Here is a 22,368-nt window from a genome sequence, read left to right on the forward strand (position 1 = left end):
TTGACCCAAAGTGTTTTAGAGACAGGCACATTGTACACTCCAGGTCTCCAAAGAACACAGTTTCAAAATACATGAAAAGTTGAATGGTGTTTTGTTGGGTAAATCTTAAGAGCTTTACAGTTTGATAACACCATTGTGTGAGATTCCTTGAGGTCAATGAAAAAGGATCTGATATGAAACTGATGAGAGGAAAGACTGTGCTCTGCACAGATGTTTCAGCGGGAAGAGTCGTCTCGATTTCTCAGCCAAATGCATCCAAATACACCCCTCAGCATTCCTGACAGGATTAGTGCGCCAGGTACTATCCACTGGTCAGAAGAGACTGGGAGAGGGAAAGAGATAAAGAGACTATGAGTGAGCATGCAGCACAGTCTGCTTGTTTTGTACGTCTAATGCTGCGTGCTTTAGCAGATTTCAATTGATAAGAGATAAAGGCTCTTTGATGGGCTGCAGGTGTGCTGCTTTAATGAGCATTACCCCCCGCCCCAATCCCACCCCCCGCCCCAAACTCCCTCACCTTTCTGTCCCCCCAAACTGCGCCGCAGATGCACATCTGTGCATCTGTCATTCAGAGCTCTGCAGTATCTCTGACCTCTTAACCTCTCCTCCCTGCCTCTCATTCACGCTAACTCTGCAGCATGCACCCTTTGCATACGACACCAGAGTATATGACATACTGAAGTTCTGACAGTGCATCTGCTATTCAATGAAGTCGTTTCCCTGTATTAAAACAGCCCTTCCTTGCTCAATTAATCAAATTCAGCAGTCCAAAAAAACAGTTGAAATTCCATCCCGGGCTGCAGCAAACGCTCAGCAAGTAAAGCAATTTGTATGCTTGCAGACTGTTAGAAACTACACTGGAGAAACCAAGAAACAGACACAGAACGAGACAGAGAGATAAATGTAAGGTGTTTGTTTGTGGCCACTTGCTTTCTCCTTATTCACAGCCTAAGGTGCCAGGGGAACAGCTCGATGACGTACGTTGTGGCCTGGGCAGGAAACACAGGGAGGAACTTGTGGCTTTATATTAAGTGCTGGGGCGCTTAACAGGAAAAGATAACCTGTTTCTGTTGATATAGCAAGGAAGTGTGAATTCTTGGCACATGCAAGATGTTGCAGAGAGGAACAGGCCAACGATGCCTTCCACATCTTTGATTGACTGGCTTACAGGAATTTCCTCAAACTCAGTGCGTTTTTTGTTTGGTTGGCTGTGCTGGAGTGTTACGGGAATGTTTTCTGGGACATTCCCGTTGTTGCAGAAAAGGTGTTTCCGACGCAGAGCTGGATGCTGCTGCGTCACAGCGGTCCAGGTGTGGAACCCTGTTATTCCCTGTCATTTAGAATATATATATTATTTAAGTGTTGATCCAATAGTTTAAACATTAGATTACATGAAATAGCAACAGCATGATAGAAGTATGCTACAGATAAGGATGCTCAAGCTGTTATACAATTTATATATTGAGAGTTTTACAAACAGTGTAGCATTTGGGAAATGTGTGCAACTTTTACACCAGCATTGTACAAATATACTTGAAGAAATTTGAAAAATGCACCCATGTAATACAAGGCTGGTGTGAATATGTGGAATGATGTCAGTCTTATGCATGCAAAAACACCTGCGACTGTTGCATTTTCCTGGAAAAAAAACCCAACAACAAAAAACTCTTTTGACATTTTTTTATTTACATTTCAGAACATGTCCCTTGAGTGCCTCATCAGCCTGCGTCATTTCACAACTTATAGCACTTTGTTTTTAAATGATCACCCTAACTGTCAAAATCCCATTAAAGCTAATGCATTTTATACATATTATGATAGTAAAAAACTTATTTGGTATTTCATTCATCATACATTTAACAGTATCACGTATATAAGTGACACTGATGTACACTGAGTATTACAGATTGCCTGAAACACAGTACTTCCACTCTTCTGCTCCATCCAATCAATCACTCAACCAATCAGGCACCCAGTCAGCCATTCAGTCAGTTAGTCAGCCACCTAGTCTGTCAGTCAGACACCAAGTCAGTCAGTCAGTCTGCTGTTTGGGTAGGGTGGAGGCTCATAGACGGGGCCTTTGTTTGAGCAGAGAAGCCCCAGACACAACAGTGGCCAGCCCTGGGCTCTTACAATGGCTGTCCACACAAAAGCCCACACACTGGGACAATGGGACAAGCTCAGAGTGGGGGTGCATGGCTGAGCTGAGGTTACCCACCTGCACACTTCAGGAGTGGACCCATCCCCCACACACTTTTACCGTACCACACCACTCACACCCCCACCATCTCTTGGGCACACTCAAATGCACAGCCTCCACCCATCCAGCTTTAAAATGCTCTAAGCACAGGTGTCTTCCTGTGCTGCTCATACAAGAAGGAAGTTGGGAAATTCTGTGCAGTGAAAACATTTAGTGAAGTTACTAGAGGTCAAAGAGCATCTCAGCACAGGTTAGGGCTCCACTTTTAGCATACATCACTCAGAGTGACAAGAAAGCTGAAAAGTACAACATTAAGACACTTCTGTTTAATAGAAACACCAATTTATTTGAAGTAGCATCACTGAGTCAGTTTTCTACTGAGTTTCAGACTCACGACAGCCAGATTGAACAACACTTACTCTGAGGAATTCTCTTTATATTATTATTACTATTATTATCAAGTACTGGATGAAAGTTGGTGTACAATGGCACATATGTGTTGCCTGATAGCACCTGTAAGAACACCTTTCATTTACTAATTCATCCTTTATTTGATCTTTTTCATGTTTCAAGTGGATTACTGTAGGTGATTTAATTACAAAAAAAAAAATGCAAATTATAATTTTGACTGATTAAGGGTCAAACCAAATCAATACCTATGTGAATTAATTTTAAACATATAAAAGACATAATTATGATTTTTCAGTTCGAAGATTAAAATGTATATAAGTACAATACTGAGCTTGTGTGCACATTGCATTGTACACATTCAAAAAATTACTTGAATTAAATAAAAATTTATAAAAATAAAATTTTGATGAATTTGATATATTATAGAAGACACATGTATGAAAGAAAAGTTTTTAAAAAAAATCACTCTGGGTCTTCCAGTTACACACTCCCTTATTTTCTTACACACACACACTTTTTATAGACACAGACAGATGCAACTAAGCCCATGTAAATAGTGAAAAAGAAAAAACAAATGGTAATAAAAAAAATAAAAATAAAAAAAAGCCTAACAAAACAAAAAACCTGACTTGCCTTGTTTTACTTTGCATTCAAAAGACTCTTGTACTGAGATTAAAAGCAAATGAAAGCCTTACCCATAAATTACTAAATGTTACTGGCTGCAGCGAGTGGTCTGCTTTCCCCACTGTCTTTTTGATTGGATGACTAAAGTGTCAACCTGCTGCTCATAGTGCTGATGGAATTATATTGGGAGTGTCACTGTATTATTCCAGGAAGTCCACCCACACAGCTGTTGCAAATACTTTGTACGTCCCAATGATTTGGGGAATGAACAAAGCAAAAACTATTTTCATCCTATTTTTCTACAAACCAAGTGTGTAATTTACACCGAGTGTAAGAAGGAACCACAACTCATTTTTTTCTTTTTTAATTGATTGCAATACATTTTATAACCACACATTAAAAAAAAATGCACATCAAAATATTTTACCAGGCTCAGTTTGCAACCTTTATAAGAAAAGAAACAAAACAAAACACTACCAAAAATATGGTTTTACAAAATAAAACAATTATAATAAAGTAAATGCCACTTTGGATAACCGTAATCAAAAACCCATATTTTTTTATTCTACATAAAAAAAAAAAAAAAAAAAAAAAAAGGCTTGACATAAATAAGTTAGTATATTTCTCAGTGTTTTTACAAAATTATGTACAAAGGTACATTGCAAAGATTTACATAATACACAGGCATGGTGACTGCATTCCAGAGACGAGCTGTTTTCTGTCTCCATTTAGGTGTACCCTGGTCTTTTTCAAAAAAAAAAAAAAAAAAAACAAACAAAAAAACCACACTTCAGGCAAATAAAGGGAAGCTTTTAGATGCTCATGTGCATCCTCAGCAGGCTAACAACATTGATGAGAAAAGTACAAACATCTCTCGGTTATCACAAAGTAACACAATGTGAAGTCAATTGAAGAGCACAAGCAGTGCTGGCAAATATATTGATGCAACCATGTATTTGGTATTGTAGGACATTCAACCCTTTAACAAAAAAACCAAAAAAACCCAAAAACAAACAAAACCCCTCACAAGCCTTAATGTTCATCAAACAATAGGAACAGTCAAAGAGAACTCAACCTGTGCAGTTTGTATAGTCTTTGTCCTTCAATATCTGAGTACCTCGCAACTCCAGAGCGTGGGAGGGAAAAAAAAAAAAAAAAAAAAATCTTATTCCAGGATTAAGCTGATGCTAAAAGCACCTCAATTACAAAATAAATATCAAGGGACTTAAAGACTGTCCTTACACAAATATTACACTTCTTCCTGTTAAACTAGATCGTATAGGAGAATTTACACTTGGTGACACTAGACTTAGCAGAAAAAGGGGGGAAAAAAATTATTAAAAATCAAAAAAACGCTACATTTGTACCATTCTTCAATGCTGAGTTAGGAAGATGACGAGGGAAGAAACACTATTAAGAAACCGTAAGAAGCCAAAATTTTTTGTTTTAAATGTAGCAATTAGGGACTGTGTCAACACCCCCCCCCCCCCCCCAAAAAAAAAGAAAAAAGAAAAAAAATTAAAGAGAACAGCATTTTGGAAACATTTATCAAACATTGCAATTCAAGTCAAATCAAAATTCACACCGTTTTACATAAAGGATTTCTTTTTAAATCATAATGTCTTATGTGCTACATATGGAGAGAAATAATATATGTTTATATATTTATATATATATATATTTTTTTTTATTTACACACAGGTAGTTAAAAAAAGAAAAAAGAAAAAAGAAAAAAAAAAGGAGCAAAAAAGTAAATTAAACCTAATTGCACACTGCTACATCGACTGCTTTTAGAGGAAGTAACTTTTAATTAAGTGCCAAAAAATTTAGTGTTTCTATTCAGTGCTTCAACAGCGTCCTTCCCAATCTTCAGGAAGGTTGATATGTTTCGGATGCTGTGTAGATCCTCTTCCAAAAAAACAAAACAACCCCCCCCACAAAACAAAACAAAACAAAACACTAGACTAAAAGCAAACAAACAAAAGAAATTACAAAAAAAACAAAAACAAACAAACCCTAAAACAAAACCAAAAAACAAACCAGCCAACACTGAGGTTTCTCCATGTTAAACAAGGAGGGGGGGGGGCATTCATCTTCAGTTCTGTGAGACAAAACAGATGAAAGAAAGAAAAAAGAAGCATAAGAGGTTGCAATGATGACACTAATGTGGGCATTGTGCAACAATTTCTGCAAACAAATAAATGAATAAATAAAATAAAATAAACTTAGTGTGGTCTAAGGGGTAAACCTCAGAGCAGCAGGAGACCTGAATGAACTAATTAGTTTTGTACATGTATTAATACATAAATAAAAACTGATATCAAAAAAGAAAACCTGGTATAGTTTTACATTAGCACCCCTATTTAATCATGAAAAGATCTGAAAATGCCTATGAGACAGCCTTGTTTGGGGGTATTTTTTGATTTCTACAATTAAAAAAATAGAAATAAATAAAATGCATTAAATAGAAGTGACCACCCCCCAGCTTTGACAGTTGACATCCTGCCATAACAATGCTGATTGCATGCCTATTGGCCGTCGCCCTGGCCAGTACACACACACCCACACACTTGCTTTCAGACCTGCACGACTCTTCTGCACACTCTCCACCGGCAGGGACAGATGTGTGTTGTAACGTTAGTGTGCAACGCGTGTGCAGCACTGCACAGAGACCAGCCCCTTCCCGTCCCTGCTCTCAGTTGCTGACGTGTTACACTACTACACTGTTGTTCAGCACTTGTTTACAAGTTTCGACGGAAACTCAACGGACTCACCGTGTCAGACAGCGGTTAAATGTTAAAGATCTTTAAAATGTACAGGCATTATTTGTTCGTTTGTTTTTCCTTCCCCTGTTTCACCTCGATCGCAGTGTATCGACAGAGCTCTCTCTGTCCGAGTGGAAAATTAAAAACCAACCCCCCCCCACAACCCCTTTTACTCCCTCATGTTTCTGTCCCCGCTCATTAATGAATGAGACAGACTGACAGCACATTTGAAGGACGTGCACAAAAGTATGCAGACTGTCAAAGCTGTGTAACATCCAAATCTTATTTAAGTGAACTGAAAGGGTGTTTAAGCTGAATTAGAATGCCTCCTAATGGTTTAAAAGCGGTATCAATTTTTCAGTAAACGAATAACCAGATGTTTTTGCAGATTTACTCGTTTTCCAAAGGTACCCCCAGTTGGGAGATGGAGTAGCCAGTAAACAGCCTACTGTAGTTACACTATGCACAGAGCTATTTTTTTTTTGTTACGAAATCTTTGCTTTTCCTTAAGAAAAATATGATTAAAAAAGGAAAAATATTGCATGAACAGTCTTTACCTTTTCTCACGTTTTCCTCTTGGGACTGGTCTTTCTGGGCGTGTGCTCTGCAGAGTGACTCCGACTCGGACAACTAACATCTGAGCTGCTGTGTGACCTCTTGCTCGGAACAGGGGAGTCTGCAAAAAGCAAAAAAAATAAAAATAAAAACAAAAATTTCGTCATTTCTTAAAAAAAAAAAAAAAAATAGTGGTATAGTGTTGCAGGCAAACCCCACTCTTTACAGTGCTTTTTGGGGCCATGATTTTCAAAATTTTTTTTTCGGTGCACAAATCAATACGCGATCAGCTGCGTTGCTCAGAAACAACTGATGTAAACGGGTTAAACTGGAGCGTATGTAGTACCGTGACACGCGTGTCTTTTCCTCAGCGCTGTACACTGTTCCGTGCACTCCATTTGCCCGTCAGCCCTGTCGGGATCTTCGCTCGGAGGCACCACAACACAACTGTGATTCCCGTTAAGATCCACATTGTTATTCCCAGTGGAGCAGACGCCTTTCTTCGTAAGCGGCTGCCGAGTGTAGAAGCCCGGCAGGTCTCTGCAATCCACTAGTTTCCACTCGAACCTGGAGTTGGCCCTCGGCGTGTCAGTGGCGAAGTCGAAGCCCCAGTGGTCGGAGGCGCGCTCTTCCAACTCCCGCAAATGTCCCTTTAAATCCCTCTTTAACTCTTCGTGATCCACCGAGCCGAAGAGGCTCCTGCAGGCTGACGGTTTCGGGTGTTCAGACAGCCGTGAGTCCGTCCGCTCCAGCGTCGGGCTCCCGTTTGAAAGTCGAACATCTGACATTTTGCTCCAGCAAAACACGCAATTTTTTAAAACAGCCTGGAGCGTCCAGTTTTTCACGAGGAGGGAAAAAACAAAAACAAAAAGGCAGCGCACACACACACACACAACACTCAAAAACAACGGTTATCTCCTCGTCGCTGAGAAAGCTCCAAAAAAAGCGTGAAACGCGTTATGCCATGCATACGTCGGAATGCAGACGCGAACAGCCGCCGTGTTGTGAAGCCCTGCGTAGTCTCATCAAAACAAAGTGCTCAGGAACTGAAGGCGCTCTGTCAATTTTGTCCCGTAGCGAGAGAAACTGCAGACAGCCCTTCTCTTTCGCCCAATATGGCGAAAGGTTGATGTGGGGGTAGGGGCATGATTGACATGCTGAGCTATTTAAATTCCCGAAGAGGTCGCTCATTGGTCAGAGTTTTTAAGCCCGCCTACTTTTCTTAAGGTGGACCGGCTAAATTAAGCCGCTCTGATTTCTTTTTTTCTCCTTTTCCCTTAAAACAAAAAAAAAAAAAGCGTGTGAGTGTCATGTATATATGTAACTCTGTATTTAACGTATAATAAATAACTGAGTGGGGGAAGAGGATGTACAAAAAAAAGGTTATTGATAATAAATGTTGTCATGGCTGTGCCAAATAAGAAAAATTATAATCTTTGAAATAAAAAATAGCATAACAAATCATTCCTAACAGGTGCAGAACAATTAACTTAAAACAAAAAGAACAAACAAAAAAAAAAAATTGTGCCAATCTGGCTAATGTGTATCTTTATGACATGCCATTTCCACCAATTATCTGCACCTCAGTGGTTAAGGTCAAGGTCAGCACACATCAGACTCTGTCCACACTGCCACCAGAACCCAGAGCGAAAAAACAAAACAAAAAACACAGTGCTAAAAAAAACAAAAAAACAAAACAAAAAAACCCCACACAGTATCAGAAGTCAGCAAATTTAGAAATTTTTTTTTAAAAAAAAAGAAGCCGAAAGTACTCAGTGTTAACGTTTTTCCCCCGACACCTCAGGAAAAACTTGGCAGGTTCGCACAAATCCCTAGCGTTATCCAAATCCCATTAGAAATTACCAATAAAAAAAAGAAAAATATGGAAAATTTTAATTTTATGTTTTTAACCCTAATCTGGAAAAAAGTAGGCAGGGTGGGCCAAAGTGCAAAGCAGTGATTTCTAAATTTACACTGACTCTCATATTGAGGACACTAGATTAAATGTTTTGATCATTACCTGCAAGGAGGAGGGATCAGTAATCTGCTAAAAATGAGCAGATGTGTTGCTTTCAACACAAGTCAGGTCAACAATAATGTACAAATTCCTGCTTTGAATTGAATTTGAAAATAATAGTCCAAACTTCTTTGTTTCTTATTTAAGGCTCTATTTAAAAATGTGATCTTCAAGCAAAAGTACTGTTTGTTTTTAAATTTATCAAGCTTTTTTTTCCAGCTTCTTTTTCTTTATCGTCCAAGTTTTACACTTTTCCACTGAAGGGGAAAAAAACAAACAAAAAAAGCCCCCAAAACAAGAGTGATGTCAAAAAAGATGCTCGCCTCAGGTTCTGATCAAGATGAAACAAATTGGATTTGCTTAAAATAGAAGCAAGCAACCTGCAAGAAATGATGCAATTTAATTTTACTGTGAGCAATTATTTACTTAAGAGGTCACAGCAGGCTATGTGCTGCAGCTGTGGCTGCTGGCTGGCCACCATTAATTCTGGGGCAATGATGCCCCCTAGTGGTCATCACACCGCCTCTCAATGTCCATACAAAGTAACCAGGAAGCAATCGTGATATCAAACGCTTTTAATAGAAATGTTTTAAATAAACATTTAATCTGTACATACACATATTTATATCCAAAAAAATGGAAATGATCCTTCCTGACTCTGCTGAGGTGTAGTCGCCTACCTTCCCAGTTAGTCCATTATAATATAGTGGTCTCCTGCTTGATAAGGCACCGTCAGAGGCTAAGCCACTTGATAATGTAGAAGTTCTTCTTGCCCACTCTGAGCAGCGTGAGTCCATTAGCCAGGATGTGGAGTTTGGGGATCAGTACCTGCTCCGGGTTGTCTGTACGTGTGTGGTTGATCCACACTGCTCCATCTGAAACCATTTGATACCTGCACACAAACATTTACACCATCAGTTAGGACAGGGTTTCATCTTGAAAAAGAAAATCTAAAAGTCATGTGAAAAAGAAAGTACACCCTGTATTCTTCCACAGGAATTTAGAGAGTGAGGAGGATCCAGGAGCTGCTAATCAAATGGACTTAACTGATCTACAAGTGTGAGCACCTCTAAAGGTTTTGGCAGTTTACTGGTCTGAGGCATTCGGGCACATGTTAACTGTTACGTTTCGGTGTTGTCAGTGTGTTGTTTTTGGCGTGACTGTTATGTGTTTCCTGCTTTACTTTGAAAGTCTGTGTTATCTTAGTGTTTTCAGTTTACGTTTCCCTGTCTCGTCAGGTCTAATTTGCCCCAGCTGTGTTTCCCTCCTGTGGTCCATTCCCTGATTGCTCCTTCTATGTATTTAAGCCTTGTGTTTCAGTATGTCATGGTCGCGATCTCCCCCGTGTTGTAAATAGTTTGGTGTTTTGTTGTGAATAAATAGTCTGTTGTAAATAGCTGTAAATGGGTTTTGTCAATACTTTCGTTTTGAGACACCTTCGTTTTGGGATTTTGGTGGAGAGCCTTAGTGGGTTTTTTTTGTCGTGTTTTTTCCTTATTTTTATTTTCCTGCGTTGCACCCCGGTTGCCTAGGCCGGGGTGTAACATATGGGGGCTCGTCCAATCGCTGGGGGGTCCGAGGACCGCTTCAGCCGTCCGCCGTCGCTGGCGGGTCCGAGGGAGGGACCGCTTCAGCCGTCTGTCTTCGCTGGAGGGTCCGGGATCGCTGGAGGGTCCGAAGGGGGGACAGCTTCGGCCTTCTGTCTTCGCTGGAGGATCCGGGGGACCGCTCCAGCCTTCTGCAGCTGGTGGGCTGCGTGTCCGTGTGTGCAGCTGGTGGGCTGCGTGTCCGTGTGTGCAGCTGGTGGGCTGCGTGTCCGTCTGTGCAGCTGGTGGGCTGCTCATCCGCCTTCGCTGGAGGGTCCGAGGGACCGCTCCAGCCTTCATCCGCCTTCGCTGGAGGGTCCGAGGGACCGCTCCAGCCTTCATCCGCCTTCGCTGGGGGGTCCGAGGACCGCTTCAGCCGTCCGCCGTCGCTGGCGGGTCCGAGGGAGGGACCGCTTCAGCCGTCTGTCTTCGCTGGAGGGTCCGGGATCGCTGGAGGGTCCGAAGGGGGGACAGCAACACATCCCCAGCACCAGAGTGGGAATGATTTTCAGCTCCACGCACCAGAGCGACGTACCTGGTTAAAGGAGTTCTGGACGCAGTCGACTGTGGATAAAGTGGGGTCTGCGGATACGGGCAGAGGAGGAGTGAAGTCTCTTTTAGCAGGAAGAGAGGAAGGAAAACCTTTAAAAGTGAGTTTTGAAAACAACCGAGAGGATTTAAGAAGTGGACGCGAGCCGTGAGTGGGAGCGTGGCAGATGTAGGGTGACAACAGTAAAGGAGGATTAAACCGGAGGGGATGTTAAGAAAAGTGATGAGAATAACCGCACAGTAAGGAGTGATTTCAGCGCAGGCAGGAATGGCTTGATTCGGGACCTGTACTGTCAGAGGCGCTCATGTTTCTGTGGGAGAGAAAGAAAGTTTTCTGCGCGTCCCTCGGATACAAATCTACTTTTTAACGAGCAGGAGAGAGACAGGGACTGCTGTGACTGTGTTCCCCCCCCCAACCCCGGTGGCAGAGTCCGGCCGGTTTGGCGTCGGCTCGTTAACTGTTCGCAATGTCCAAACCCGCGCTGAAGAAGAACCACTGGACCTCCAGGGTGAACGAGGTCTCCGTGTCCAAAGATGCCCGCGGTGAGCTCAACGTGCCGCTGCGTGGCGGCGCGGAGAACGGAGAGTTCGCCTACATTGGACCGCTGAACCACAATGCGGTGGTGTACAAAAGTGGGAAACTGGGTGAAGGGGAGCTGCTGCTCGAAGTGGAGAATCTCTCGATTTCGGGATTACCCCTGTACGACATATACACCGTGCTAAAGAACTGCAAAGGACCCGCCAGGTTTAAAACTGTCAGGCAAGGTAAGACAAAAGGAAGCAAGCTGACCAAGGACCTGAAGCAGTATCTGAGCCAGCGCTTCCAGAAGTCCTCGCCTGACCACGAACTGCAGCAGACCATCAGAGACAACCTCTACCGTCACGCTGTGCCTTGTACTACCCGTGCCCCACGTGAAGGAGAAGTTCCTGGCGTGGACTACGAATTCCTCTCAGTAGAGCAATTCCTGGAATTGGAGAAAAGTGGGACCCTCTTGGAGATAGGAACATATGATGGTAACTATTATGGGACACCCAAGCCACCAGTGCAGCCCCCCAGTGGGAAAGTGATTAGCAGTAGTGGTAACAGCGGTGATGCCCCACTGCCAGACGGGCTCAGGAGTAGCCTGCCGGGCTCACAGCACTCCACTCCCCGACGCTCCAAGTCCTACAATGACATGCACAATGCTGGATTAGTGCCTGGAGAGCAGCAGCAGGAGGACGACGAGGACCTCCATGACATGAACAGCAGCTTTACAGGAGACTCTAGTGAATTAGACGAGATTCATCACTCGGTGCGCCCTTTCGCCCCCCACCAGAGTGACCTGTCCTACGCTGGGACAACCCCCTCACCACCGGCCATCACGGAGAGCACACAGCAGACACACACTCACCTGAGCCATCCTCCCCCAGAGGATCCGCTGGGACCTCTGCCCGACAACTGGGAGATGGCCTATACCGAGAACGGAGAGGTCTATTTTATAGACCACAATACAAGGACGACCTCCTGGATAGACCCTCGGTGCCTGGACAAACCTCAGAAACCCCTGGAAGAATCTGAAGATGATGAAGGGGTACATACAGAGGAGCTGGATAATGACCTAGCCGTCCGTCTCCGCTGGAGGGTCCGAGGGACCGCTCCAGCCTTCGTCGTCTGCTGGAGGGTCAGTGGGACCGCTACAGCCTTCATCAGCTTCATCTGCCTTCGCTGAGGGGAGGGTCTGCGGGACCGCCCCAGCCTTTGTCGTCGCTGGAGGGTCCGTGGGACCGCTCCAGCCTTCATCCGCCTTCGCTGGAGGGTCAGTGGGACCGCTCCAGCCTTCGTCGTCTGCTGGAGGGTCAGTGGGACCGCTCCAGCCTTCATCAGCTTCATCTGCCTTCGCTGAGGGGAGGGTCCGAGGGACCGCTCCAGCCTTCGTCGTCTGCTGGAGGGTCAGTGGGACCGCTCCAGCCTCCATCAGCTTCGTCTGCCTTCGTCTTCAGCCTTCGTTTGTCTGAATCAAACTTTTCACTTGGGGTTACATGTTTGATTTTTGGGTGGGGGGAAATGTTACGTTTCGGTGTTGTCAGTGTGTTGTTTTTGGCGTGACTGTTATGTGTTTCCTGCTTTACTTTGAAAGTCTGTGTTATCTTAGTGTTTTCAGTTTACGTTTCCCTGTCTCGTCAGGTCTAATTTGCCCCAGCTGTGTTTCCCTCCTGTGGTCCATTCCCTGATTGCTCCTTCTATGTATTTAAGCCTTGTGTTTCAGTATGTCATGGTCGCGATCTCCCCCGTGTTGTAAATAGTTTGGTGTTTTGTTGTGAATAAATAGTCTGTTGTAAATAGCTGTAAATGGGTTTTGTCAATACTTTCGTTTTGAGACACCTTCGTTTTGGGATTTTGGTGGAGAGCCTTAGTGGGTTTTTTTTGTCGTGTTTTTTCCTTATTTTTATTTTCCTGCGTTGCACCCCGGTTGCCTAGGCCGGGGTGTAACATAACATAGTGCCAAGGAGGAAAGACAGCAGTGGCTTTAACAAGGTCATAAGGTCAAATAATTTCAACTCCATCTCTGTACAGTCAGAATGATTATTCACAACTCGGAAACATTCAAGGGAGCTATCAATCCTCAGATAAGTGCACATCCCAGCAAAGGTCAGACTATGCAATGTTCAGAGAAACTCCAAAAAACCCCAAGAGATACATCACAGACAGTAGAGGCCTTTGTTAGCATTTTTAAATGCGGAAGTTCATGATAGTACAATTAGAAAAGAGTTAACAAGTCTTATTTGGAATCGTTACCAGAAGAAAGCCTCCTCTCTCCTTAAAAAACAAGCAAGCTGTCCTTTGAATAAACAAGACCAATGTGGATATATACTTGACCTTCACATTTGGAGTGAACCAAATACAGCAAATCACAAACACCTCATACTGACTGTCAAGCACGGCGGTGGAGGGCTGATGACTTGGGTTCATTTTGCAGTTTTGCATGGCTTGGGTAGTAGCCAGAAGAAGGAAACAACGTACTTTTCAACAACATTTTTGAAAATACGTTAATCTGATCATGACATTTTTATGCTGGTAACCTATAATTATGACACATTTAACTGTTTACATGTTGCAGGGCTGTTGCTACATTATACACCTTAGATGTGGCAGTTATCTTGGCTGTAGCTACATGACAGCAGAGCTAGAATCAAAGAAAACGCTTTTGTTTTCTACAAAAGAAGCTTTTTGAAATGTGGCGGCGTGAATGTGACTGGTTGCTATCGTTGCACTAAAGGCACACATCAAACTGTTACATGGTTACAGGCTGTAGGGGCAGCTGCAACCCAGCTAACACAAGCAATGCTTTTTTTTTTTCCTCAGGAAACCAGCTTATGAAATTTGACTGCGTGATCGTGACTGGGTGTTATCGTTACACCTCGGACACAAAGAAGTTGTTGTGGCTACCTGTGAGCGTTATCACTGAAGAACAAAGAGACCACAAACTCCTGCACCTGCTGCAAAAAAACACTACTCTTCAGCACTTGTGTTCTACAGGATAGAAATAAAATAGCTGTGACAGTCAACTCAAAAAGGTTCAGATGTTTTTCATTGAAGATTTTAGCTTCATTTACTAAAAAAATATTTGGTTAACAAAATTCAGCGGGCTGGAGGATAGAAACAAAGTATCGATCTTATCTTGCTACTCTCGTTCTGATACAAATACCAACTTTGGTATCGGTGCTATCGACATTTGGATCAATCCCCCCACCTCTATTTCCCAGAATGTGTAACTGCATTACACACCATACACAAAAGATTACACTGTGGATCTCTGGGTGCATGTATGCTCACACTAACAAGCTCTATCAAAGCACTACATACCACTCTGGTACCGCATTTAGATAAAGGAGAACTGGGGTGCTTACCCTCTGGGACCCTCAGGGATGGCGCCGACCTTGCGGCAGGCATCTATAACAGTTGTCCCCGGCTCCAACAGCAGCTCATGGAAAGGTGCCTCCCTGAAGAGTTCCTGAAGCTCCTCATCACTCATTTCCTCCAAGGCTTGCACGCTGCTGTGATAAAGTGCATTGGTGCATCTGCAATGACGACATTAAATATGACCATTCTGTCCACATGGAAGACAGAGGACATGGGCAGCCACAGCAAACAAAGACTACAGCAATGAGCACTTTCCTCTTACTGTACTGCAGGCATAACATTTTCCACTTTTTGGCAGAGCATAGTCCTGCTGTTCTAAACACAATGCACTTTGACTCTAATAAGTTACAGCGTAAAAGAGCTCTAGATGAGGATTCAAGAAAATAAAATGTATAATTTAGGGGAATAAACACACAGATCAATTCTAACCTCTTTGCAGTCTCCAGGCCCTCCTTTCCATGCACCAGTTTTGTCACTTCAGCAGCCAGTCTTTTGTGGGCGAGGCGTTTACTTGGATCTTCTCTCTGTTGCTCCATCAGTTTCTCTACCTCTGCCAAAGGCAGAAAGGTGAACAACTTCAGATACCTACAAAAAAAAAAAAAAAAAAACAGCTCACACAGTACACCTCAGCATCCTATGACTGTGCACCGAATACTTACTTTCGGATAAAAACAGGGTTGCGATGAGACGTTTGTGGATATTGCACTTTCATTAAAACTCAACAAACATGATCAGCCTTCACTTCCACATACCCTTCCACACTGGCATCAGGCTGCCTGAGAAAGAACTGGTAGAGTTCAAAGGGTGACGTCTTATCTCTGTTGAGCCACACTGCATTGCCTGCAGTTTTCCCCAGCTTGTCCCCGACAGTGCTGGTAACTAACGGGATGGTCAGGCCGTACACCTCCTCGCCGCTTACTCTGGAGAAAAATAACGTTTTCAGTGTTTCAAGGCAGCCTTCAGGGTAAATCTGGCAGGCATGTGTGTGTTTTGGTTGGTAGAGAGACAGGCAAAAAAAAAAAAAAAAAAAAAACCCAACCCAAAAACATCTTGGTGGTATAATTGGGTGTAGAACTTAATGTCTCAAAAAATTTGATGTATGTGCATCTAATGATCAAGAATATATAGTGAATTTGCAGATTTTATAATGGAGTCTGAAATACATGCAGGGTTTATCCACACAAAAATAGCCTAGTCCTGCTTCAAAAGGTGGACTGCAGGCTTATCAGGGACAGGTAATTATGAATTAATTAGCCCAGTACTGTAACAGTAGTGGGCTTGGAAAAACATTTACTTGTGAATGTACTCATGGCCAGACATCAAGTTGCCCAGTTGGTCGGTGCCTCCAAGCTGAATCTTGCAGCCGTATATTTGGTTCAGGTGGTGGAAGTCATAAGCTTGGAACACCTGGTAGGTGAACTCTGTCAGGCTCATGCCCTCGGCGCTCTTTAGCCTGGACTGCACGCTGTGGCGGCTGAGCATGGTGCCCATCCTGAAGTGTCTTCCAGCCTCCGACAGAAACCCCACCACGCCCCAGTTCTTATACCAGCTCAGGTTGTTTAGAACAGTCACGGTTCCCAGCGGCCTGGAACCGTCGTGAAAGTGCAGCTCGTGGTTGGTGAAGATCCTCTGAATGCTCTCCCGGATGCTGTGGGTGTTCGCCTCCACCACGTCCGCGGACAGCTGCTCCCGCTCGCTCGTCTTCCCGCTCGGATCTCCGATTTGTGCCGTGGCTCCTCCGAGCACCGCGATCACATGGTGTCCGGCGCCTCGGAAGTGCAGCAGGCCGATGAGAGCGAGCAAGTTCCCCACATGGAGACTGTTGGCTGTGGGGTCAAATCCGCAGTATACCGTCTGAGCACCGGACTGGAGCAGCCGGGGGAGCTGCTCTTGGGCTGCGTTTTCTGGGAATGAGTCTTTCAGAACGCCGCGTTTGTGCAGAGAGAGAAGCAGCCCGTGGTGCGCGGAAGAAGAAGAGTGAAATTTAGACCTGAGTGTGAGGCAAAGAGTGGCCGGCCCGAGAAGATTACAAGAGCCACGCCGCCACACATAACAGCAGATACCCACCATGGACGCAGCCATGTTGGACAATGTGACAAGAACACGGAGGTGGAACTGAGTAGAAGCTTGGGTCGTTTGGTAGGAGCAGAGCGCCCTCTGGTGCGGTGGTTCTCAAGGAAACGCTTGGGTGTACTACCCGCAGTTTACATATACTCATCGTGGGCATGAATGCTGTGGTCAGTTTGGACTTTTAATGATTTCTTTGAGCTATTTTCCCCCTCTGATGCGCAGGGAAGCAAAACAACGAAATGACTTTGCTTGGACCAAGAGTGTTCATCTTTAATATGCACACAGAGGAATTTAGAGTTATAGGCTCTTTCAACAGCCTCTTTGTTGATGTACACAGGACCTGTGTCTGTTCTCTTAGACCAGGGGTGTCAAACTCAACTACACAGTGGGCCAAAATTCAAAACTGGAACAAAGTCACGGGATAACATTAATATTTATTAAAAAAAAAAAATCTTCCTCCAGATATAGGAATGAATCTTTTCTTATGGACTCAAATAAGTTTTGCTGGAAAACTGAATATGGAACAAGCAAAGCTTAATACTAAACAATATATATATTAGCTGTATAATACCAGTAGGCCAGCTCTAATAGTAATTTGGTATGGCTTCGCGGGCCAAATGTAATTAGGCTGCGGGCCAGAGTTTGACACCTATGTCTTAGACGGTCTGAAGTCCACCACAATCTCCTTGGTTTTGCTACCAAGGAGACAGTGTGTGTGTGGTGAGGTTGTTAGTGGTGCACCGTGCCATTAGGTTCTGCACTTTATCTCTGTATGCAGTCTCATCATAACTGGAGATCAGGCCAATGACCGTTGTGTGAACTAATGGTGTTTGTCACACGGGAAGGTTGACAGTCATGGATGAATTGGGCATAAAGAAAAGGCTCAGCAGCAAATCCAGGGTTCTGCAGTTTGGACTACCAGTTTGCTGGAGTTACCCGTTTTAAAATGACCCACAGGATCAAAAGTATACATACAGCTCATCTAATATGTGGTTAAATGTCCCTCAGCAGTCTTGTTGATGGCACCTTGGTTTTGTATGTGCACATCTTGGTGTCGTAAAGATGCATCTGAACTAGAAACCTAGCTCTGGTATAAAAAGTAAATAAGGCAATGTTATAATAAAAATAACTTGCACTGACTGGCGTTACCTACTAAAGTCTGAACACACGATACGTAGCAGATTTTAAAATCACTTTATTTTTAAATCCATTCAATCTCAATTTGTTTCATCGTTTAAATGACTAAATATACATTCATCAAACATTTACAGTATTGTTATCAAGCCACAGTACACATTAACAACACATCGAAAGGGAGACTCCATGGTCTCTTTGCATGACACTACAGCCACAGAAACAAGTTTAACTCAGGAGAGAAAAAAAAATCACGTTTCTAAATCCTATAACTGCTGCCCCAAGTAAGCCCAAGTTTTTCTTTTCTTTCTTTCAGTTCAGGAAAAACAAAAATAAAGGTAATCTTAATCTGTATTGTTGTTGGTGTATGCGTATTGTAAGGCAGAGCACTCTATACTCACTCCAGAGTGAATGAGGAAGGGAAAACAGTACTGTCCTATATCCTGAGCTAGTTCAACAAAGGAAGACTACGATTCCCTGATAAAAGTTTAAAAGTCCCTTGACAGTTCAACACACAAAAAAACATTCTTAAGGGAAAGCTGACTTTGCAAATTTACATGACATCTTGTTGACATTTTAAGTTGCCTTGTTGATAAAGTTTCTAGCAGTTTTTTTTTTTATGTTTAACATTTAAAAAGTCTGTATTTTTGAAAAGCAAATCCTTCACTGTTACTGCCCAGAAGGGTGCACATTGTATAGAATGTACAGTGACATTATTTTCCAGCCTGTGGGACCCTTTTGTGTCACAAACAGCTAAATCTAGCTGAAGATGCCAACAGTTTACAAGTGTGTGCGTAAGAAACTTTTTTTATTTTATTTATTTTTTTTAAATCTGGTGTTTTATGGCACACACTAAGGCACACACAGGTTTGTGGTTTTTCCCCGAGCACACCTGGGATGAGCGAGTCCCAGGAAATCTGCAAGGTTAAAAACTGAGCTGCGCTGAAGTGGGTCTGACATTCTGTGACCAGATATATGCAAGTAGAGGCAGTTTAAAGATCAGTAATCTACTTATGGCATAAGAAATGCTTGGTAAGTTATTACAATATAGCAGCGAGTGAGAAAAGTCAGACAAAAACAAAGAGAAAAAGCACGATGAGATCAGAATTGTAAAACAATATACGTGTTTTTCTCATTACTGCAACACATTTACTGCTATAGCATGTGATTTAATGGCAAATTACATTACGAGTGCATTCAGTTTCTCTATAAACCAACAGAGATATTATGTGACCCCCCCACCCCCCCCAATCTGTGCATATATTACCCCCTTTGTTTTCTTATGTACAACCTGAGATAAAAGCATTAGAAGAAGGGATTAGTACTGGATGATCAGTGCTAAGCTGTGCCTTCACATTTCCTATGAAATGTTTTGTTCCTTTTTACTCTTCATGGTAATCAAAAGGTCACAGAGGTCAAGTTTATAACTAACCACTCAAACGTGTAAGCTAGTGTAGCCCTGCGCAGACCACGCATGCTTGCAGTTTAAAATTCTAGTGCTTAATTCGACAGATAAACGAAGTGCAACTTGAAGGAACTGAATGCACATTATGGTCTAGATGACTCTCCATTTCAAAAATTCAGATCTATGGATATGCAGATTACCAGTTGCCCTGTTACACCTTAAGTCTATTTACAATGTACTCTTCAGCTGTGCCATTTCAACTAAACACATGTGAGATTTTGTTTTATATATATATATATATATATATATATATATATATATATATATATAGTCATACTTCAGTATAAAAATATGATTCGATTCAAAGACAAGCATGACGCATTTAGACCAAAAAAAACCAAAAAAACCAAAAAAACAGTACATAACTACATTTACTGTAAATGTTCAAACATCTGAAAGTATTCACCCAACTTACGAATACAAAAGTCAATCATCATTAGTACCTTGTTTACCACGAGAGTTAAAAGCTGGGGTGAGCAGTCAGTGTGAAAGCTTCAGTTATGTAAAGCCTGCTCTGATGTTGCGATGTGTTACAAACATAAGGAACATTTCTCTGAATTCAATGATCATTTCAGGACAGTGTGAGTGATGAGGCAGAAAAGGAGTAGCGCCCTCTCACAGAGAGTCAGATGTGTATGATCCGAACTATCAGAAAACTATGCATGTTTTCAGCATTCCCTTAACATAGGTCCTCTGATGTCCACCGTATGTATTTTATATTAAAGGCAGTGTGACAACAAAATGCAGGAGCGGCACTTTCACATGGAAATGTGCCTATTTTGTTAGATAGCAAAAAACACCAAAGCCAGAGAATAACTGAGTAGGAAAAGGGCTACAGACTCATTTTTCTTTTACCTGCATACGTCCAGATTGACTGTCTTCTATAACTGGCCAAGTGATTTCACAGAGAAAACTAAACAAATGAAAGTGTGACAACCTTTCAACTAACAAACTAGATGTTTCACCAATGAGGCCTCATCACTGTGGTTTTCTCTTAGCTGGGAAAAATAAAAACAATTACATTTTCATCAGGGAAAAATGTGCACATAAGATTGTTAAATCTTAACTAACACGTGTGTTATGAGGACCAAACAGACAGTTAAACACAATAACAGAGAGAGAGATTCGCTGAGTGAATTCATGTGTCGCCCGTGTCAGAGTTGTATTGTGGTTAATAACAGTGTTAGCCCTTTAATACCAGAACACACATCAGGAGGGAGTGCTAAACACCTGTGTATGTCTTTTTTGTCCTTTGAAACCTCCATTAGAAAAGTGTCACATTAACATATCACAGGCATGCTTGTGCTTCAGTGCATTGTGGTGCATGTACACAGTGAGTCTGAACTTTGGGCACTGCTACCTAATTTAAAAAAAAAAAAAAAATAGCATTCCCAGTACAGTTTGTGGACAACTTAAGCACTAAGTCGTATTTCTTGTTAAGAATATTAAAATAAAATAAAATAATAATAATGATGATGGCAATTTCTACTGTGTCATTAAGAAGTATGACTTCGGGGACATGACGTACAGATAAAATGGTTATGTTCAGGACGTGACTCCACAGAAAAGCTTGAGAATCACGGTGGCGGGCTGGTGTGCTCATAACCACTGGCTCCTCAACCGGCCACATTTTGGTAGCCAATTGAGGAGAAGCTGCCTTGATTTAAACTGCATAATTGCTGCTGTTATTAAGTTATTCGGGCATATGGCTCGTTGCTGTAAAACATCCGGCTGGAGTGGCAATTATAAAGTTCACTTTTGTTCTTCAAATTAGGGTTACCTCAGGGTTTCACCAAGGAGGCGACCTTACAGACGTTTTAAAAAAAATATGGAAAAAAGAACATTTAGAGTTTGGTCAGAGATTGCATTCAGTGGTGTCTGGACAGGGGCTCAATCAGCTGTACAAAGTATCTTAGCATACATGATTCTTCTGCCTGATAAGGTTCACACACAATGAAGTGGAAAGCACTTTGTCAAATCAAATGAATCATCAGCCTCCTTTTTCTTCACCTTTAGGTTCCCTTACACTGGACAGACACCAAAGCTAACCCTTTAGGGTCAGAGGTTAAGTGGTTCAAACCCAGTATGTGGACGTCTCCTCTTCTTTTCAAGTCCCCGCTCAGAAGGAGATGGTTTCTTGTTTTCCTACTGTGGTTATACCTCCAAAGTCTTCAGTACATGTCTCTGTAGATCTCCTGCAGGAGCGGATGCAGTGAGGTGTCCTCTGTCTTTTTGATCTCCTGCACAAGCTGTGCGTGCTCAGTGACTAACTGCCTCAGGTCAGCTAGTTTCTGCAGCAGCTTGGGGAAGAGGAAAGTGTCATCGGGGTGATTGGCCAGCAGATGGAGCTGCAGGACCTGGACGATGCTCTCCTGCATCACCTCGATGTGTGCCACATTCACCAGGCCTGGCCGGTCTAGCCAAAATGAAAATGAGAGAAACATCATCATCTTTTGTAATGTAAAAAGGATTTTATAGGATACTGAAGAATGCATGCAACAAATTTCCTCACCGCCACAGCAGATGATGGCAGCCACAAAGAGAGCCAGATCACTGTCGTCCAACTCCAGCGCATTAAACTTCATGGCAAACTGGAACTTTGGCTCCATCATGTCGCTGAACGGTCGACGCAGGCTCTTGAGGAATTCCCGGGTGATGAAGCCTGAGCCGTACGCTACAAGAAGCCCGTCCTTGTTCATACTGGAGGCGAGCATGGCGAAAATGGCTTCGTACACTCCGTATTTCAAAAGAGTCACCTGATCGTTGAGGTCCAAGCTCGAGAACCCGGGGACGGACTTTGCAAACTCTGTGAGCTCCGTGACGGTTTCCACCGACGTGCACTGGCAGCAGTGGAAAATCCGAACCTCCACCTCCTTGTCCTTCATCGCTCCCACGGAGCCGACCATCTTGGCCACCAGTGTCTGCTCTGCCAGCTGGAGGGTCTCCATGTCGTGAATGACAAAAGGCTGTGGATGGTAGGGAAATAAACGTCACTATAAAACTAAAAATATAATGCTTTGTTAAAAATGTGTCTCAGCTGAAATGCAACACAGGTTATAGAAGCGAGAACTGGGATTTTGGCCTGTTAACA

General features: G+C 42.8%; 3 protein-coding genes and 1 pseudogene across 6 annotated transcripts in view; 1 reads left to right on the plus strand and 3 right to left on the minus strand.

Annotated features, from left to right (window-relative positions):
- Positions 1-1,679: 1,679 nt before the first annotated feature.
- On the minus strand, positions 1,680-7,693 carry cdkn1bb (cyclin dependent kinase inhibitor 1Bb). Its single transcript, XM_086299269.1, has 3 exons — positions 6,902-7,693; positions 6,558-6,676; positions 1,680-5,336 (listed from the first exon to the last, which is right to left on the minus strand). The coding sequence occupies exons 1-2, from the start codon at positions 7,341-7,343 to the stop codon at positions 6,564-6,566; spliced, it is 555 nt and encodes a 184-aa protein (XP_086155395.1). The 5' UTR covers positions 7,344-7,693; the 3' UTR covers positions 1,680-5,336; positions 6,558-6,563.
- A 1,474-nt stretch (positions 7,694-9,167) lies between these two features.
- yars2 (tyrosyl-tRNA synthetase 2, mitochondrial) lies at positions 9,168-16,731 on the minus strand. The gene is made up of 5 exons (XM_086299267.1): positions 15,903-16,731; positions 15,361-15,528; positions 15,038-15,193; positions 14,596-14,766; positions 9,168-9,464 (listed from the first exon to the last, which is right to left on the minus strand). Exons 1-5 carry the CDS (start codon positions 16,688-16,690, stop codon positions 9,305-9,307), a joined length of 1,443 nt encoding a protein of 480 aa, XP_086155393.1. The 5' UTR covers positions 16,691-16,731; the 3' UTR covers positions 9,168-9,304.
- On the plus strand, positions 10,638-12,416 carry LOC147325013 (membrane-associated guanylate kinase, WW and PDZ domain-containing protein 1 pseudogene; annotated as a pseudogene).
- Positions 16,732-19,553: 2,822 nt separating the features above from the next.
- pparab (peroxisome proliferator-activated receptor alpha b) overlaps positions 19,554-22,368 on the minus strand; it is an 85,502-nt gene continuing 82,687 nt past the window's right edge. For all 4 annotated transcript variants that reach the window (XM_086299285.1, XM_086299287.1, XM_086299284.1 and 1 more), the window contains 2 exons: positions 21,790-22,243; positions 19,554-21,693 (listed from right to left, as the gene is read on the minus strand). In XM_086299285.1, the coding sequence (XP_086155411.1) occupies positions 21,449-21,693; positions 21,790-22,243 (699 nt within the window). In that variant the 3' untranslated portion in view covers positions 19,554-21,448. The remainder of the gene's footprint in view (positions 21,694-21,789; positions 22,244-22,368) is intronic.

Source organism: Aulonocara sp. 'chitande type north' Nkhata Bay, linkage group LG7 (assembly GCF_057382095.1).
Source record: "Aulonocara sp. 'chitande type north' Nkhata Bay isolate Kocher_YH1m ecotype deep benthic linkage group LG7, A_spYH_male_GT1.1, whole genome shotgun sequence".
In the NCBI taxonomy this organism is placed as follows: Eukaryota; Metazoa; Chordata; class Actinopteri; order Cichliformes; family Cichlidae; genus Aulonocara; species Aulonocara sp. 'chitande type north' Nkhata Bay.

What these genes read in the sequence shown, in the direction of transcription:
- yars2 (XM_086299267.1), bottom strand. Translation starts at nt 16,690, where the DNA reads ATGGCTGCGTCCATGGTGGGTATCTGCTGTTATGTGTGGCGGCGTGGC. An exon ending in GGCCTGGAGACTGCAAAGAG is followed by an intron (nt 14,767 to 15,037) that starts GTTAGAATTGAT and finishes TCGTCATTGCAG; the next exon opens with ATGCACCAATGCACTTTATC. An exon ending in ATCCCTGAGGGTCCCAGAGG is followed by an intron (nt 9,465 to 14,595) that starts GTAAGCACCCCA and finishes GTTTGTGTGCAG; the next exon opens with GTATCAAATGGTTTCAGATG.
- cdkn1bb (XM_086299269.1), bottom strand. Translation starts at nt 7,343, where the DNA reads ATGTCAGATGTTCGACTTTCAAACGGGAGCCCGACGCTGGAGCGGACG. An exon ending in GAAAAGACACGCGTGTCACG is followed by an intron (nt 6,677 to 6,901) that starts GTACTACATACG and finishes TGCTTTTTGCAG; the next exon opens with ACTCCCCTGTTCCGAGCAAG.